The sequence below is a fragment of the Caretta caretta genome, chromosome 4 (assembly GCF_965140235.1).
Source record: "Caretta caretta isolate rCarCar2 chromosome 4, rCarCar1.hap1, whole genome shotgun sequence".
Classification (NCBI taxonomy): Eukaryota; Metazoa; Chordata; order Testudines; family Cheloniidae; genus Caretta; species Caretta caretta.
This window is the reverse complement of record NC_134209.1, coordinates 24444735-24462648: the sequence shown is the minus strand read 5'-3', so window position 1 is coordinate 24462648 and position 17914 is coordinate 24444735. Positions and strand designations below refer to the sequence as shown.

General features: G+C 43.5%; 1 protein-coding gene across 5 annotated transcripts in view; it reads right to left on the bottom strand.

Annotated features, from left to right (window-relative positions):
• The window catches only part of SEPTIN11 (septin 11), an 88960-nt gene that overhangs the window by 1292 nt on the left and 69754 nt on the right, over positions 1–17914 (bottom strand). For 2 of the 5 annotated variants that reach the window (XM_075127460.1, XM_048848779.2), the window contains exons 6-10: positions 16237–16333; positions 14352–14520; positions 10419–10551; positions 8294–8481; positions 145–1940 (exon numbers count right to left, since the gene is read on the bottom strand). In XM_075127460.1, the coding sequence (XP_074983561.1) occupies positions 1916–1940; positions 8294–8481; positions 10419–10551; positions 14352–14520; positions 16237–16333 (612 nt within the window). In that variant the 3' untranslated portion in view covers positions 145–1915. Of the gene's footprint in view, positions 1–144; positions 4377–8293; positions 8482–10418; positions 10552–14351; positions 14521–16236; positions 16334–17914 lie in introns of those variants that run through there. The other 3 variants (XM_075127459.1, XM_048848781.2, XM_048848782.2) reach the window with 3 other exon arrangements.

Below are 17914 nucleotides of genomic sequence, written 5' to 3'. Positions count from 1 at the left end.
CAATCAACCAAAGAACAAGAAATGTCTATGTCAACATCAAGCAAGTATAAAAACGTCACCCTTGGCATTCACACACGTCCACTTCTTTTTCACCCAACATCTAACAACCACAACAAAAGAAAATTACAAAGGCCACACAAAAACTAGAGTGTTTGGGTAAAAATATATTTCCCCTTTCCCGCTTTGTGTTGGCATTATTCACATTTGCACCCCAGAGCACATACAAAAAAAGGAACTGAACTATAGTGGAAGGCTATGATTCATTTTGACATCAATAAGACATCTAAGAGGCATACATACATAATTCTGCATTAACACTGGCTGAAGGTATACAGTCATTTGGACAAAAACATGGGTTATTTTCAAAGAGCAAGGTAACAATGTTCTACACCTCTAGTTTAAGGCCATCAGCATATATTTAAAAATAAGTACACAAAATATTCCTACTGCTGTTCACAGCTTTATTTTCAGTTAGTTTAAAAAAAAACAGCCTTCATATTTGTATAATCCCATACTGTCACACCCTGGCCCTTAGGGCCTCATAGATGATAGATACTGTAAATGCGGTTGGGCTCCTTGGAGAAAGGATGTGACAGGAATAAGCTGTTTCTGACACCTTGAGAATGGCAAATCAGAACATGATTCAAATGGACAGATTTGATAACACACACAAGACATTGCTGTATTCCGTCACAACAGTTTAAAAGTAGAATGAGAACTACTTGAAAAAAACCCATTGATTGTGTTAAATAAAATAAGGCTTTTTTTTTTTTTAAAGACACAAATTACAAGAGTCTTCTTGACAGGGTTATAATATACAAGGCAGCAAAAGGATAAGTGATCTTGTATTTAGGAAATCTCCCAGTAGCTAGGAACACAGAGTCTGGCTTGGCAGCTGAGAGGATGCATTCTGCAGATCAGTACCTTGGCCAGTTTTCACTAGCTGGTTCAAATTCCAGCTTGGAGACACCACTGAGTGGAATACCTTGTAATTCCCCCTTTCCCATCAGCCACAAAGATGACATGTCACCCCATACTGAAAGATGACATGGATTTTGGTCCAATGGTAACGTTTGGTTTTGTTTTACAACTCTGGGCATGATTGGATATACTCAGGTCGCCATAGTTACTACTGAGGATAAGCACAGTCAAGGTTCTTATATAACAGAGTGGGATTTTCCAGAGCCCTCAGTGTTGGCCTAACTCTGCTCCTTAAAGCATGAAGGGGAGTTTCCCCATGGATTTAAAGAGGAGCAGTGACGCCAATATTGAGCACTCTTGAACAAACCCCTTTATAACCAAGGAGATGTTAAGTCAGTGGGAATCACATGCCTAATCTGTGCTTTTGAAAGTCAACCCCCAATACTCACAACAGTGCATTTTGGAACAAGTATCACCCTTCCCAGGTGGCCAGTATGTCATTCAGACTTCGCCTATGGGTTTTACTCCACATCCAGGGAGTGCTTTAATGTGCAGATCTGCACTCTCCATTGTTTGTTCCTGCTCATTTATAACATCCTAAAAATGGACATCCCAGCACCTCTGGGAAATGCAGCATTATCAGTGACTAGTCATTGCTGTTTAAACATCGTACCATTTGCAGATCCTCACAAGCAAGATTTAGGGTTACGTAGCTGTCATCAAAAGCTAACGCTACCTTAAGCTGGAATTTTCAAATGAGTTAGGGGTCCCTAATAGCCAGTAGGAGCTGGTGCTTAACTCCCTCTGGCTCCTTTGAAAATCCCAGCTGAAGATGGTTATTGTTTAATAAAAAGTTTTTAAAAACCCCTCAGCATTGCCACTTGAATGAAAGTTGAGTTTTCTACATTTCAAAAGTGGGCAGAGAGGTCTCTTGCTGCTGTACTTACATGCAAAGGTGAAAGAAAGCACATCCAACTAGATTTGAGGGTATCACTTACTCCGTGCAGAGCCAGGGACTACTGTGAAAAAAGGCATAGATACAGAAAGGAAAGAAGTGCAGCAGTAACAAGCTAAACATGGCCCAGGGATTTTTAAAAGTTAGTGTGCTATTGGGCAAAAAAAAAAAAAAAAAATTAAATTTAAAATTTTATTCCCAGCTTCTCCAAAACGATGGTTTTTGTTTTGTTTTTTGCTAAAAAGAGAAACAAACCAATCCCTCCCCCCAGCATTTAATACATTTGGCAACAGCTTTGTGTCCAAAATAAAAATACCTAGTCTCAGCTAATTTTCTCTGCCAAGCTTCCCTTGAAAGGGTTTTTAAACTGAACAGGAAAAACTAATGTTAAAATTAAGTTCTCTTACTTGGCACAAAAAAACCCCACCTGTGTTAATTAAAAATAGGACACGCACAGACACAGCTGATGGAAGCACACTACACAAGCTTTAAACTTGAGCATATTGCATGATCAAATGCAGCCCATGGTTAGGAAACTGGTTTCATGTGTTCAATACCAAGTGAGTTTATAAGGTTAAGCTGAAGCAAAACTGCAAGGATCTCTGATTTTTACTGCTATTTAACCTGGCTACTGCAACTGTCAGTCCTTCCAATGATTGTGTTCACATGACAACTTAGCTTGAATTTCAAAAGTTTCTTCCCTGCTTTTCCTCTGCTTAAATTTATGCAGTTTGTCCAGCCACCCTTTCCCCTCCCTAAGAGCCATGTTTACACAGTGGGGGGTGGGGGGAAAAAGAACAAAACAACCCCCCACAAACCTGCCTTTGTGACTGTAGTTACATGACCCCTGTGCTTGGGTAGAAACAAGCAAAGTTGGAATGTGTGGGATCAGGTGAAGAGGGTTAATTTCAAGAGTGCTTTAAAGAAAAACAGGAGACTACCTAGCTAGGAGCAGAGGGAAAGCTGGCAGATCAGCAGCAGCAGAGAAAGAAATCCAGAAGTCATAGAGTAAACATGGGTCGCCACTTCTTGGAATGTATCAGAAAGGAAAAGACTCTGTCCAAAAAGGAATGGCATAGAAAATACAAATTAAACAGTTAGGTCAATTTTCACACCAAGGACGCCCTAAAAAAAGGCCTGGCTTATGCTAGACGTTCAGTCACCGTTTTTTAATGCAAACTATTGTTTGCATCCCAAGCCTCAGCCGGCTGCGCAGAGCTGATCAGTGCATTGATGTTGCCTTTGTCAAGCAAGATAGCTATATCTTAGCCCGGTAAAGAGAGCGAACAGCCTTATTCTCCACTTTAGGAGCCCAGAGAAACTGAAGTTAATGGAGTTTTAATTAACTCCTTTAATGGTTCACTGGCACTTACCAACAGAAGACACTATGTTCCAAGACTGATCCTGCAACCACATAAGCATGTGCAAAAATTTACTCCTGTAAGGACTCCTACTAAAGTCAATTGAACTATATTGCATGAGTAAAGTTACTCTTTGCTTATGCATTTGCTGGATGGGGCCCTGCAGGAATCAACGAAGTGTGGAGGGGTGACACTTTTACTCAGGCAATCTGTGGAAAAAGTGTATTCAAGTTTTGGGATGGGATTCGTCACCTGGTTAGTTTTTGATGGGGGACTCTTGATTTCAAAGCAATAGGGGAGGGGGAACCTCCTGTCTTGGGAATTTGCAGCTCCTTTTGATGCATACTGTACAGCTTTTAGTGATTAGCCACAACACTTAATAGAGAAGAGTTATTCCAAAAATATTTAACCTGTTGGGTGAATTACAAAAAGCCAGGCCAAAAGTCATTATCCATAAGGTAAAAAAGTCATGCAAGAATAAAAGCATGCAAGGTCAGTTGCTCTTTTGTTACCTACACACACAAAAACCTAACAGTGGGATTCCTAGTCTTACAAGTCAAGCTATCAAAGAAACACTCATTTAAGTGGACTTCTGGGTTTAGCAATACACTGGGGAGACTCTGGCTAAGTCTGCATTGATTTTATTCGCACTGAATAGTAACTCACTCATAACTTAGCCCCCAGATTTCCATGGGAGTACTCGTGCTATTCTGTGTGAGTAAAGGGAATCACAGTTTGGCCTGTTGAGAGCAGTGTGTGCAAACGAGTAACAGCAGCATTTAAGGCCTGATCCTGAAACCCTTCCAATGTCTTTAAGTGCCCTTGGATCAAGCCAATGACGCACAAGTCTTGCTCTCAATTCAAAGCCAAGTGGCAGGTCTGATCTATTGCTGCTGTCCTTACCAAAGAGAGAAATGGCATCAACTTTTCAAACAAGAACACACCTCTCCCCCCGCACACACTCAATTTCCAGATGCTCACTGCTTCACCCACCTTTCTCCCACCCACTCCATTATTAAATGAGTTAATAGTTATTTGTGTTTAAAACAAAAACCAAACAGATGGCAGACACACGTTACTGCAAAAGCAGGTGAATGCAGGAACATCCTTGGCTTGCCAGGCTTTATGTGAAGCTTGCACTGCAAGTTAAAAAAACAAAAACAAAAAACATTAGAAATAATAGAAACCCAAAAGAAAGAAAGAAAAATGGGAGAGCTGACACCAGCATTCTGCTTCGGTGGACGCCCATGCAAATGGATTATGAAATTAAAAAGGAGTGAAACAAACCTTAAAATTGGAGTCAATTCTATTCTATATGACAAGCAAAAGCAAAGAAAAACTGAGTGGAGAAAAACAAACCAACCACATAGTTAGTCCAAACTAGGTTACTGTTTGATAGTGACTTAGGCCAATATTTTCAGAAGTGGCTAGTGATTTTGCATGCCCAACCTAAGACATCTTAAAAGGGATTCTGAGAGCGGATGCTTCACATTTTCTGAAAACCAGGCCCCTTTAAGGCATCTCAAGTTGGGCACTTTAAGGTCAATCATCACTTTGAAAATGTAGCCGACCGGTCTGATCCCGATCCCACTGAAATCAGCTAGTCTCTCTTCAGTGGGTGTCGTCCCAGGCCCCCATTGAACACCCTGCATGGTGCAGTTTAAGGACTTCTACCATGACTGAATACGGCCTAGTATATTTGCACCCGTTTGAAAATTCCTTTCATTAAAGGAAGAGACGTTTCTTGTACTGTTTTACAAAGTGACTTTACATTAAAGAAGCCAAACAAAAGAGTTCCAACTCCTGTGCCGGTCTGAGAAATGGCAGGTAGTACAATGCACACATCTAGGTACGCAGCTGACGACCTATTCAATGGAACAGGCAAGAGCCAAGAAGCATTTCACTGATCTTATTAAAAAGGACCCACTCTGGTTAGACATGTGCCATGACCACACTCGTTGCCAGCAAATGCCTCTGGAACATTCAGGTATGAAGAAATGCCAAGGCCACAACTAAGATTATGGGATCAGGATGGGATTTAGGCAAGCACTTAAGCACATGGCTGTACAGCACCTAGCACAGTGGGGCCTGGTCTACAAATAGGGCCCCTAGGTGCTGTGGTAATGAAAAAGTTAATATACCTCGAACTCCAAGGGGACTTATGCCCATGCTTAAGTGCTGTCCCCACTCAAAATTCTTTCCTCAATCAGGGCTATCAACATCAACAAAAGTTAGAAAAATGTCTAAACTGTAGATGTTCAATTCCACTCATGAATCCATCAGAAAAAACACAGTAAAAAGGAAGTAATAAGGACAGTGGTTTAGTCTCATGGGATGGGACCAAATTCTCTCCAGTGGAGTTAGGCCAGCAGAGAATTTGGCCCTGTTTCATCATTCTGGCTTGTGCAGAATTCTGATAAGTTCTCAGCGGTCCAAGTTACAGATGTGTAATTCCACCTTTAAAAAGAAGCAGTCCAATAAATTGCATTCTGGGGAAGCTACAAGGGAAATTCGGCAAAGAGCATTTCAGGGATTAGCCTGACTTCCACTGGTAATTGTATAAAACATCACAGTCATGTCACCACAGCTCAACGATAAGAATAAAAAACCTTACCTATTAAAACTGTAGCATTTCATTAGAGTGCAAGAGGAAATTTAAAGGTTTTAGGAACCAAGATATGCTACAATGCAGATGCATCCGCATTTTCCCTTCCAGCTTCTGTTACCAATTTGAACATCATAAAACAATTTGAGCAACTCCCAACAGCTGGTGTGGAATGATACTGAGAGCCGAGACTATTTTAAACATATTTACAAAGCAAAAGTGCATGTTCCTCATGACTGGATTTCTGTGGCAGAATAGAAACCATGTGATTTGTAATGGCAACTAGAAACATGATGTATATAATACACCAATTCCATGCAGGTGCCCGAAAAATTCACAGGAATAACTAGTAGCTAACATCTACTATTAAAAGTTACAAAACCAAACCTCACTGCATATAGCTTCAGTCTGATACAGAAGAGATGAAGAAGCCTATTGCAGATTTTATATAAATATTAAGTTAGCAGCGCCATTTCAAAGATTTCCGAGTAGGAAAAGGTCATCAAAAGTTCCAAGTTACTTAGAAAAAAGACCATACTAGGGGAACACAATGTGGGAACAGCCATGCCAGGCAGGACCCTTGTTCCAGTCTATCCTATTTACTGAAAACGCACAAGGGAGAAATCTCAGCATTCTAGGAAGGTTACTGCCAGATATTATTAGTTCTGTGCTGATCTGCTTTTTGAATTATTTTAATTAAATGAGTTTCCAGTACACATGAAAATGCTGTATTTTCTCTATGGTCTTTGCATAAGCTTTTAGAGACAGATTCTCAGCTAGAGTAAGCCAGCATGGCTCCATAGGAGCTACATTGATTTACATCAGGTGAGGAACTGGCCCTTCATTATTTTAAATGTCTTCATTGGGCATGACTTTCAGAGCACTGATCCAGCAGCAGAAACCAGAGACAGACACTCTGGCTTCTGCTGGTACAAGGACGAGAGCACGGTGCCGCTGCCCATTGTAGAAAAATATACTAGTGTACATGAAATAAAGTAGAAGCTCACTAGCTCGCTCGAGTCCTCTTATGAATAGTTGAAGTTAGTCAATTAGCAAGTAAGGTCTTGCCCACACTTGAGAGTTAATTCAGATTAAGGTAGGATGGGAATTTAAAGCACACCAGCCATTCCTGAATAACTCCACGTGCAGACAAGCCCTAGGTGACCAAATAAAAAGCAAAAACTGCCACATCATTAATTGCACTTCAACCATTTTTCTTTTGTCAATGACAGCTTAGTGTTCGTTATTTATGACCGTATTTCATAGAATACCAGGAAATGCCCTATGCCATATGTATAATGCAAGACCTTGCTGGATCATTGGCTATTAAACGTTTGCTGAGGTCTGGAGACAACAAAGTTTTGTGTGTGTTACTCAGCTTCTACAGTATCACTCTCTTTATAGGGTATATGATTTCAGTAAAATGAATGTGTGTTTTTATCGCAGGCAACCTGGGAAGAAATCCCAGGGGAACCCTACCCTATCTGAGAATGGCAGAGAGGAAATATTGGTACTTTTTACCCAAGACTGCCCTCAGAATAGGTTGTCCCATTCTGCTATACAGACAATCCATTCTTATTCTACTTCAGCTCTGTCAAACTTGTTTGGTTTCATTGTAAGTCTCCAATCCCGAGACAGTTTGGGGTTTTTTAAAGCCAATAAAGGGAAAAATTCTGCCCTTGGATACATTCTGCCATTCGCAAAAAGAAAAGGAGTACTGGTGGCACCTTAGAGACTAACCAATTTATTTGAGCATGAGCATGCCATTCGGAAGCCCCATAAGTATTTGAGAGTAGAATTTGCCTCACAAGTGTAAATACATAATAGTAGAAAATATAATGCCATTTATCTTTTGCTAGATGTATCAGTTGTGCTATCTTATTATGTTGAATTGATACTACGTGAATTAAATTAACCTGTAATTATAGGTACCATAGTTTAAAAAACAAAAAAAACCCTTCCAAGTGTTCACTTTTTGGCACTAGGATGTTCCATGTCAAAATGACATGGTTGTTAAGCTTTTGGTTTTAAAGGTGTTTACAGCTATAACCGCAACCCTAAAGTATTTAGACTTAGGAACTATAGTTAAAGTATAAATGGGGAAGGGAAGTACAATTAGAGACACTCTTATTGGGCTCAGGAGAATAAGTCTGTGACCTGAGTGTCCCAAAGTTGGTTCAGAATATACTTGAAAAATCACAGATTAGACCTCTACTTTCTGACTGCTCTCTCAAACCAGCCAGAGGGATAAATTAAACTTTACGGTACCCTTTTAATGAAACATTAAAATCATCTCCCTGGCCCACCCCTTGGAGATATTTTATTTGATCAGTCTGGTAAAAAGCCCAGTTTCCAGTCTGATGATGGGGAAAAGCAAATACAGACATGCAACAGAAAAAAACCACACACACTGGAATAAGGCCACAAGGTTGTAGTGCGACAGCCCCTTACTTTTTCTTGTCCTTGTCTTTCTTGGTTTGTTGGGAACCAGCCTGTTGAGCCTGTGACTGTAGTAGCTGAGTGGCTGCCTTCTTCTTCTGGAAGTTGCTCAGCTCCTCCTCAAGCTCCTTCTTTTTGTCTTCCACTTTTTTCTTCTCTTCTTGGTGTGTCCGCTTGAGATGATCGAACTTTTCATGGAGCTGCCCAGACAGGGAGGGGATGATGGAGTTGGAGGAGAGGGGGAGAGAATATTGCTTTTTGTTATTTGTGTGAATTACAGCACTTCCTACAGGGGTCCCACAGCTCTAGATGCTCTCCACACACGTAAAGCAGAACTATAGCAAAACTGCAGTGCCTGCCCTGAAGAGCTCCCAATCTAAGCAGACACGACGGCCAAAGGAAGTAGTCTATAACTGAAGTAGAGAAAGAAATAAGGGTCAGATTGAAAATCAGTGGGACTTACGAGCCTAAATCCCGTTTCTAATGCATGAAGAAGCCTAAGTCATTGAGGCACTTTTGAAAATTTTGCCTGAGGTCACACAAGACAGCTGTGGTAGAGTTGGGAATTGAAGGCAGATCTTCCCAGTCCAGGGCCTTCACCACAAAACCAAGCTTTACTGATCTCAAAAAGAAATTTTCCTAAAGGGATTTTAAACAATCCTGGTATTCTACAAGGAGGAGCAAAGTATGGAGAGGTATCGCTGGGTGCTTATGTACTAGTTATTCTGCCAACGGGCTTCAGGGAAAGTTAGGATTTCACCTTTCGCTGCAGGAAAGCTACGTGTGAAGAGAACTGCCTTAAACATCTATTTCATTCACGTATTGACATGAATTTGAGATGACTGCATGAAAGACCCAAGCCAGCTCGCATTTCTCCTCCACCATATCTTCTGGCTTTCTGGGGACTGCTAGATAACTCATTCCCAATTCCAAGCACTGGGAAGGTTACAATGATGTGTCTTGTTCACTTTAACGAACAGACTCATACAATTTGTGTTTTCGTTTGTGTAGTGACAAACTGTTCTACATTGGTGACCAGCAAAACTGCTACGTGACCACCTGATGAAAAGCCCTCCAGAAACTCTCTCATGCTCTCGGAACATCCACAGGTGTCTGTGCACTTACACGCTCAGGGCTTGATTCTCCTCTGCCCAGCACCATGTGGGGACAGCTACATTTGCACAAAGCGAGTAGACAGTGGGTGCAAAACACTACCACTCTGACCCGGTGGCATGTTACACCCCCTTTGCAGAGATATAATGGGACGACAAGGTGCAGGGAGGCAGGGAATCGGTCTTAGAGCAGCTCCTGTTGAAATGGCCCTCTTGGATTATGACAGTTCGGCTGTGCCCTTTGGGGCTGCACTCTGAAAAACCCCGACTCTGCAGTGGGGGGTGGCAGTCCAGAGAACAGTGCTGAGCTGCTGAAAGGCTCTATGCAGCAGCCAGGTTTCAAAGAACTGTAATGGTTGAAACGTGGCCCCTTCAAAGACAGATAGTCTGTAGCGCTGGGTGCCATCCTGCAAAGCCATCAGCTCCCCAGACTGCAGCTGTCCCCAGTATTTTGGGCGAAGGGGAACCACTGAGCTGTATGACCTAGCAAGTATGCGCCTTTCATTGGGCAGGAAGGATTCCCATCTGCAGAGCCAGCATGACATGGTGGCTGGGGTTTTATCAAGAAGCCTGAGGGAGTTCTCTGTGCCTATGGTATTTATCTGCTGCCCCCCTTCCCCCTATCTGAACCCCTCACAATCTTCAATGTCTGTATCTTCATAACACCCCTGAGAAGCCGGGAAGCGCTATTATCCCCACTGTCCAAATGGGGGAACTGAGGCACAGGGACCTTCGGCCAGGTGTTTAAAAGCGTTTAGGTATCTAACTCCCATTGAAAATCAATGTAGGTGCCTGGACACCTTTAAAAATCTGGCCCTAAGTGACTTGCCCTAGGTCCCACAGGAAGTCTACGGCAGAGCAGGGACTTGAACCCAGGTCTCCCAACACCTAGGCACATGCCCTAACAAGTGGGCCATCCTTTCTCTCAGACTACCAGTGGGATCCAAATGTCAAAATCCTTTAGGCCCCTTTCAAGCTCCCAGCGTAAACCCCCGCACTAATCCTTTTGGTTAGAAATCACTCACATCTTTCTCCGCTTCTTTCAACTCTGCTTCTTTCTCCTTCACTCTCATGACAAACATCTGTCTCATTTCTTCCTCCTTCTTCTGCAGCTCACCCAGGAATTCATTCCTCTTCGCTTCATAGGTCTCTTGGAGACTATTAAAAATACACAAGGGAAAACACAGTCAAGATTACGCTTCGTGCATGGACCAGAGATATTCACCCAGGCTTTGGGCCTCTTGGCATGTCACCCCTCACTCAGCATCGCCATGGAATTTCAGAGAAGAGACCTGATCGCATTGTCCGGATCTCCATTCCCGTTTTCTGGAAGGCCGCGGTTTGGGAAGTTATATAAAAGGCTTTCAGAGTCTGCAAGTCAGTTAACAGGCAGCAAGAGTGACTCAGCTTCAAAACCAGCTACTGCATATGCATTTACTGCAATTCAGCAGCTAACACAGCCTTCCACGCCTGATCAGTTATACATTTCTGTCTGCTCCCAATCTGCTTGCCTCATCTTCTGTTTGTCCTGCATCTAGCCTACATAGGATCCAGGGTTAACAGAACACAGATTCTGGGCTGGTATGTTTGGTAAAACACTATTATTCTTCCTCTGAATCACCATCTTTTACAGCTTTAATTTCTTCATTCCTCCATCAACACAAAGGAATCTGTTTCTTGACACTGATTTACTACCCAACGAGGAGATGCTGCAGCAGACCTCTGGGGGATAAAATGGGCCAACACACACGTACACAAAGAGCTGCGATTTTCAGAGTCGCTCAGGGGATTTGGAAGCCAAATTCCCATTTATTTTATTCCTTTGGTGGCTTTGAAAATCTCAGTCAAAAGGATAGCTGGAGTTTGCCAGCAACTCTTTTCCCAGGTTACATTCCTGAGAACAAACAATCCCAATTAAAGCTCCATTGATATGGATTTTGTGTTTACACCCAGGCTACTTTCTATGCGTAGGCACAATGAGGACAATTAAAACTGAGTTAGTGAAACATTTGCCCCTGCTTCAGGCCAGTGCTTTATTCTTCATTGCGTGCAGTGATTTTCTTTGTTAGTTCCTCCTGCAATCCCAATCAAACATAGCCTTCAGATTGCTACATCTCAGGCTTAATCTTGCACACAGTGCTGAGTAACCCCAGCTCCCACCAATTTCCCCACAGCCCCTTGCAGGAATGGGTCTCTCATGAGCTGCTCTTCTGCACTATCAACCACAGACAGAGACAGTCTCATGATGCCAGCTGACCTAGCTGGGTTCCCAGCACTTGAATGGTGGAAGTCTCATAGGGTTCAGTTCTCGTGAGATTCTCACCATCTGAGAATGGAAAAATGAAAATGAGCTTCTTTTGGATCTGGACTGGAAACAGTCCCAGACTGGTGGTAATAGGTAAAGATCCAGACAAACGAATCAGAATCTACCTGAAACTCAATTTTCGATGGAAGGTTCTGTTTGTGGCCCATATCTAATCGAAATCCTGTAAATGTCCAAGTATAGGCTCTGGATACACTACCTTCTTCATCAACAGAGCTGCTAGCACCCTGTGCGTGCTTTCAGTTTTATCTGTTCGTTTGAGTGAAGATTAGAAACTGCAGTTGCAATATAGTATCCTAGAGAGCAGCAGAGCCTTACGAAACCAAACTGAAAGCACTCCATACTCAGTTAATCATATCCTGCCTTGCAACCCACATCTTGGTCACAAACAAAAGAGCAGGGTGATGTGGAAGGCGGAAGGCTGGCCAGCCGATGCAGGATTTTTTCCAGCGACAGACAAAATTACTCATTTTTACTGATATCACCTTATTATTTTAGCCTGGCATTTGCAGAAGAGCCTACCAAAGTTAGGCCCTCAACTACAGTTGGAAATCCCACCCTTCGTGCGAAACTTTCAAATACGTGAAAGCCAGCAAGCTACATTGTTTGTTGATGTAATACCACTGACTTTCTTGGAATTCGTCTGGGCCAAATTCTCTGCTGGTAGAATTCCATGACTTCCCTAGAATTCGTCTGGGTCAAATTCTTTCCTGGGGCAACACCGCTGACCTCTCGGCCGTTATGCCAGCAGAGAATTTGGCCCAGGAATTCAAAATGACATATGGAAAACTCACTGGAGGCGTATAAAAGCAAGGCCATTTGGGATTTCAGGAACTTCTTACAGTCACAGCACTCTAGAGATGCTGTTACTTCAGCTATCAAACGAAGAGGCATAAACCTACATTCCAGAGAAAACTCCCAGAATCTGAACATTTACATCCAATTAAGGAAAACATGTTTCCAAATTACTGTCAATTGAAAAAAAAAAAAAAAACGTTCTAGCTTTTATTTTAAAAATCGATAGGCCACTTAACAACCCAAGCGACGGAGAAAGGATTCCACAAAGAGGAGGAAAATGCATGGGAAGCAAGGAGAGTACAACAGTAAAGAGACGCTGTCTGTTTTTTGTGGGGTACAACCCACCTCTTCTCAAACAAAAAGACAAAACCAAAAACCTTCTGTTAGGAACACAGACACTTCCTCCTGTTTTAGCACCTCTTTGAGCCTGCACGAGCAGTGGCCTGCATTCTTGCAACGAGCTTAATTTCACTGACACTGGCCTCATTTACATGCTTCCTTTCTGCAATATCCTGTTTAGTGTAAACAGTTTGCTGCGGTCTTATCCAGCTTGCTTAAGATTAATAGAATACTTACTGCTCCTGACAGAGTAATGTAAACCAGCTGAGGAGCTAGGATTGCTGCGGACATGCTCTCTGTAGACCACGACTCAGACTCAAGGGAATGCATATTTGCTTGCTTGTCTTGGGAGAAATAATGGATACCCTCCCTACACGACAGTTTCCCTCATTTTGGGAATACAACTACTGCAGGAAAAGGGGGTGGGGGTACTTTAAACTACTAGCATCCACCCGATGTATAAAATTAGGTACTTTCCCCATTTCCTTTCTACTTATAAACTTGAGCAAAAGTGGCCTCAAGTACACAGGAAGCAATGGAAATTCCTTGGATTCCTGAATGGGAAGGGCTGAGCCCATCTTAAGTCAAAAGAAAAGGAGTACTTGTGGCACCTTAGAGACTAACCAGTTTATTTGAGCATAAGCTTTCGTGAGCTACAGCTCACTTCATTGGATGCATACTGTGGAAACTGCAGCAGACATTACACACACAGAGACCATGAAACAATACCTCCTCCCACCCCACTCTCCTGCTGGTAATAGCTTATCTAAAGTGATCACTCTCCTTACAATGTGTATGATAATCAAGTTGGGCCATTTCCAGCACAAATCCAATAAATTGGTTAGTCTCTAAGGTGCCACAAGTCCTCCTTTTCTTTTTGCGAATACAGACTAACAGGGCTGTTACTCTGAAACCTGTCATCTTAAGTCATTGCTCTCTGGAAAGGAAATCAAACTTCAGCTGGTTAGAGAGCAGGGGACCAACGCCCCTCTCACTCATGCAGGTGGAACTTTGCCTAGTCATTGAAGCTTAATACTGGTGTCAGTCTGGCCTAAGCGAGAGGGATGCAAACTTGACCTTCCATACCGGGGTTATATGAGCATTGGTGTGAGGAGAACAAGGCCGTATCTTTACCTCGAGCTATGGAACACACCTGGGTTTAATGTTGCCAAGGATCAGAAAGAAATCCTGTTTGCAGTGATTGGTGCCAGCAGACAATCTGCAATTTCAAGGATTGCACACGCACACACCCCCCCACAGATTTAGGCACAGGCTGACTTAGTGGCATAATAGTGGCAATGCAATCAGAGTCTAATTTTGGATCTAACTCACTCCAGCCAGGAAAGACTTGGGGTGCTGAAGGGGCAACATGTTTGGATGAGGGAAAAAAAAACAACCCCAAGGAGAATGTAGGAGGGTAGAGAAGGAAAAACAAGTGCTGTCACTCACTAGTGACTCACACCAGCAAAGAAATATGGGCTTTGTTATGCTTTCATACCTGAATGGTTTACTATCAGGGTCAGTGTCTTTGAATCCCATTTCTTCTAGCTTACAGCGCCTGTACAATTCATAGTGCCGGGTGTGCGTCTGCTCTCTCAAGTCCTCCATGTTCACTCGGATCAACATCTCACGCAGCTTCACAAAGTCACAATGGTTTTCGTTTTCAACTGCAAAAGAAACGAAAAGAAAAACAGCCCATCAAGAAAGAAAAAAAGTTACATCCAGCGGGTTTTCACCATTCCTCTTTCTTCATGGTTAGTATTTACTGTGCACAGGTGCATGTCTATGCAGCTTGTGTATTAGTCTGGAGTTCCACACGTCAGGCAGTGTTAGAAATTAGGGGCCCATGTTACAGCAGTGTAAACTGGGTTCACTGTAAATGGGAATAAAGCACTAGGTTTCCTGGGAATGAGGGGAAACTGACACGGCACATGACTAGTATGAGATTTCCAAATGTTGCTAGCTTATTTCCTAACCCTAATTCACTCAGAGATGTTGCTCTGATTTGTGTTGTATGATAGAGCGCCTGGCGAGTTTCAAGTTGCTCAGTGAGAAAACTGCCGAAAAATATTCGAACAGCTGAAGAATTATTTTGCAAACACTCTTGCAGTTTGTTGCACTGAGTCTCTGACATGCTGCTTTCCAGTCAGGTACCTCTACGTCCCCTGCCTGAATGCGTACCAAGAGCAGGGCATCAGCACTATCTGTGCTGGCAGGATTAGACAATACAGTGGTAAAAATAACTAGGCCCTCTCCATTTCACCTCATCCACTGTTGCTACCACTTGGGGAGCTGCAGTGGGGGTGAATTGCAGGGCCTAGGCTTTGCCAGTGTCTATACATTCTGGGTTGGTTTTTCAAACATGAAGGGTATGTCTATACTGCACACTAAAGCAGGGGTCTGACTCAGGTTTGAGTCCAAGCCCCCCTTCTGTCCACACACAATTCAGTCTACCTCACATCAGCAAGAACTCAGGACCTGGGTCCCTTAAACCTGGCTAGGGAGGTGGGTCAGAGCCCAATTCCTGCTGAGACTTGGGTCCAAGCCCCTGTTATTTTGCAGTGTGAATGCAGCTTAAGCTGCAGATCTGAGTCAGAAGGTCTGAGTAGTGCAGCATGGACGCACTAGCACAGCCGTGAGACCAGGGGCCAGCAGTTGTAAGCCCAGGTTTACAATGCAGTGTGGACACAAGTATGGGCATGGAAGCAACAAATCCACAAGCCCAGCTCCCACACACCCAGGCTTAGCATGCAATGTAGACATGCCCTCAGAGACAAGTTCTAGTCGCAGGTAGATGCAGGGTTTCCATTGACTTCCAGAGGAACCAGCACATCCAAGGGAAGAATTTGGCCTTCATTGGCATTTTGTTAGAATTTCAGGATGAGATTTTCACAAGCACTCAGCATTTGCTCAACTCTGATCCCATTTCAATCAATGAGAAAACTCCCATTGACTTTCATCAGAGAAGAGTAAGGCACGTGCTGCATATTCCTTGAAAATAAAGCAAACCATTCACCTGTCTGACCATTCCCTGTTATCGGAGTTAGTTTACTGGCACAGAAATGTCAGGAACACAAAAAGAAAAAGAAGTTACAAACGAAATATTTGCCAACGTCTCTGAATTCTAACCTGCTCTTCCCCAGATCAGAGAGTCAGGTTGTGGATTCACGCCTTTCACAAGTGACCAAGAGACCAATCTCAAGGTTAAGAAGTGCTTACGAAGCCCTGTTTTGTTTTGCTTTTTAAATGGCCTTTTTGCCCCTGACCACTGCAAAGTTCTTCCCGCCCAACGCCAGAAATTGGCAGACAGCCTCAACAGATCAGCAATTTTTTAAAAACTGGATGGCATAAAACAAGGAGTTTTTGTTTGTCTTTGGACATACCCTGCACAACCCCCCATGGATACTGCCTGGCCTTGCTCATCTTATTGCCAATCTTCACTTCTTCAGTACTGCCAACAACAGCAAATGGAAGATGGACCTACAAAAGCAAAGAGACAAAGAGATTAGGGATTTCCTGTGTTGCTTTGCCAGGGAGTGTTTTCGAAGAAAGCTCTATTTACTATAGCAGCTGTGATTTTTTATTTAAAGTTACTAAAATGCCTTTGCAATCCAGCTGGTGTCTTTGGATGATCAATGGAGGCTCTAGATCAGAGGCATGCTCGGACTTCAGAAAGGAAAAATCTAAAGCAGATGAGCCACCTCCTACAAAAAAGTCTTAGTCAACTACAGCACTTGCATTTCATTACAACATGGACTTTAAATATAAAGGTCAGTGCACTTCACTGCAGCTTAATGCCCAACACATTCATTTTCAGAACAAATTTAACCCCCTTGTTTTTTGAGATGGGATAGAGATGAAATCCTGCAAATGGGAGAGTAATGAGTTTTCTTCTATATCTGTGTCTATCGGATGACTGTACAAATGTTAAACCCGGAACCGGTGTCTTTTGCACAAGGCAATCAAAATGGAAACGGATTTGAATGTTAAAAAATCAAATGTCACACAGTAAAAACAACTATGCTTCTCAAAAGAAGGGGCCATTTAAAAAAAAAAATAGTTAAAAATTAAACATTTGCCAAAAGCTTTTTAATCCAGCCATTTGCAGTAGCTAGAAGTAACTGTTCGATCTCCCAGGCAAAGGGCCAGGCGGTGACTGCAGACACAGCCCTAAGCAAGAGGTGGTGTGTAAACTGCACCACCACCAGAGGCAGCCTTCCTCACAACTCATCCCTGGCTTCCTACTGGGTGGGTGGGTGGGTATTAATTTGCAGTTGGCCCACACCAGCAGCACACTTGGGACCCACTATGGCCAGTTGTGCTAGCCAGTAAGGAGAGAGCCTGAGTATGAGTGGGGAGAAGGTAGGGAGAAGAGATGGAGTGAGGCTCCACCCATTTCCCACTGCCCAGCTGCTCTGGGAGAACGGAGCAGAGAGACCAGGACGAAGGCAGCTGATCAAAGCCCTGCAAGGGGATTTGAGACAGTCCCAGCAGCTGGAAGAGATGCTCAGAACCCCTGCCAAGAGGAAGCTAGGCCTGCACGCCAGCCTCTGGAGAGCTTGGCCAGGTGGTATTTTCATAGCCTGTCCTTTGAAAGGGCTGGTATGGACCAACGGGTGAGTCCAGAGACCAGTGCCCAGCCAAGCCAAGAATGAGGCAGATGGATGGGAGGAGAAATCATCCCCGCCTGGCCATGGAGCAGCTGCAGCTCCCTCATAAAACAAACTTCCACTGGCCCTTCCACTCAGCCCCAAAAGGGTGCAAGTCAGAGAAGCAGGATGTGCTTCTCCTCCCCTAGCCCACCCCACGTGCCTGCCTCTCCCTCCCTCACTGCCATGCGGGTTGATTGCAGGGCTGAGCTATGCATTGTGCCAGGCACGCACCCACTGGAATTTTGCCCGCCTTCCCTCTCGGAGTTCTGCTACCCCAGAGACATAGGGGCTGGATTTCATGCTGCTCACCCACTCCTGCTTTCCTGGAGCATCCAAACTCTCAGGCTACATCCACACTGCAGCCACGAGTGTGCTTCCCAGCATGGACAGACGGACATACGCTAGCTCT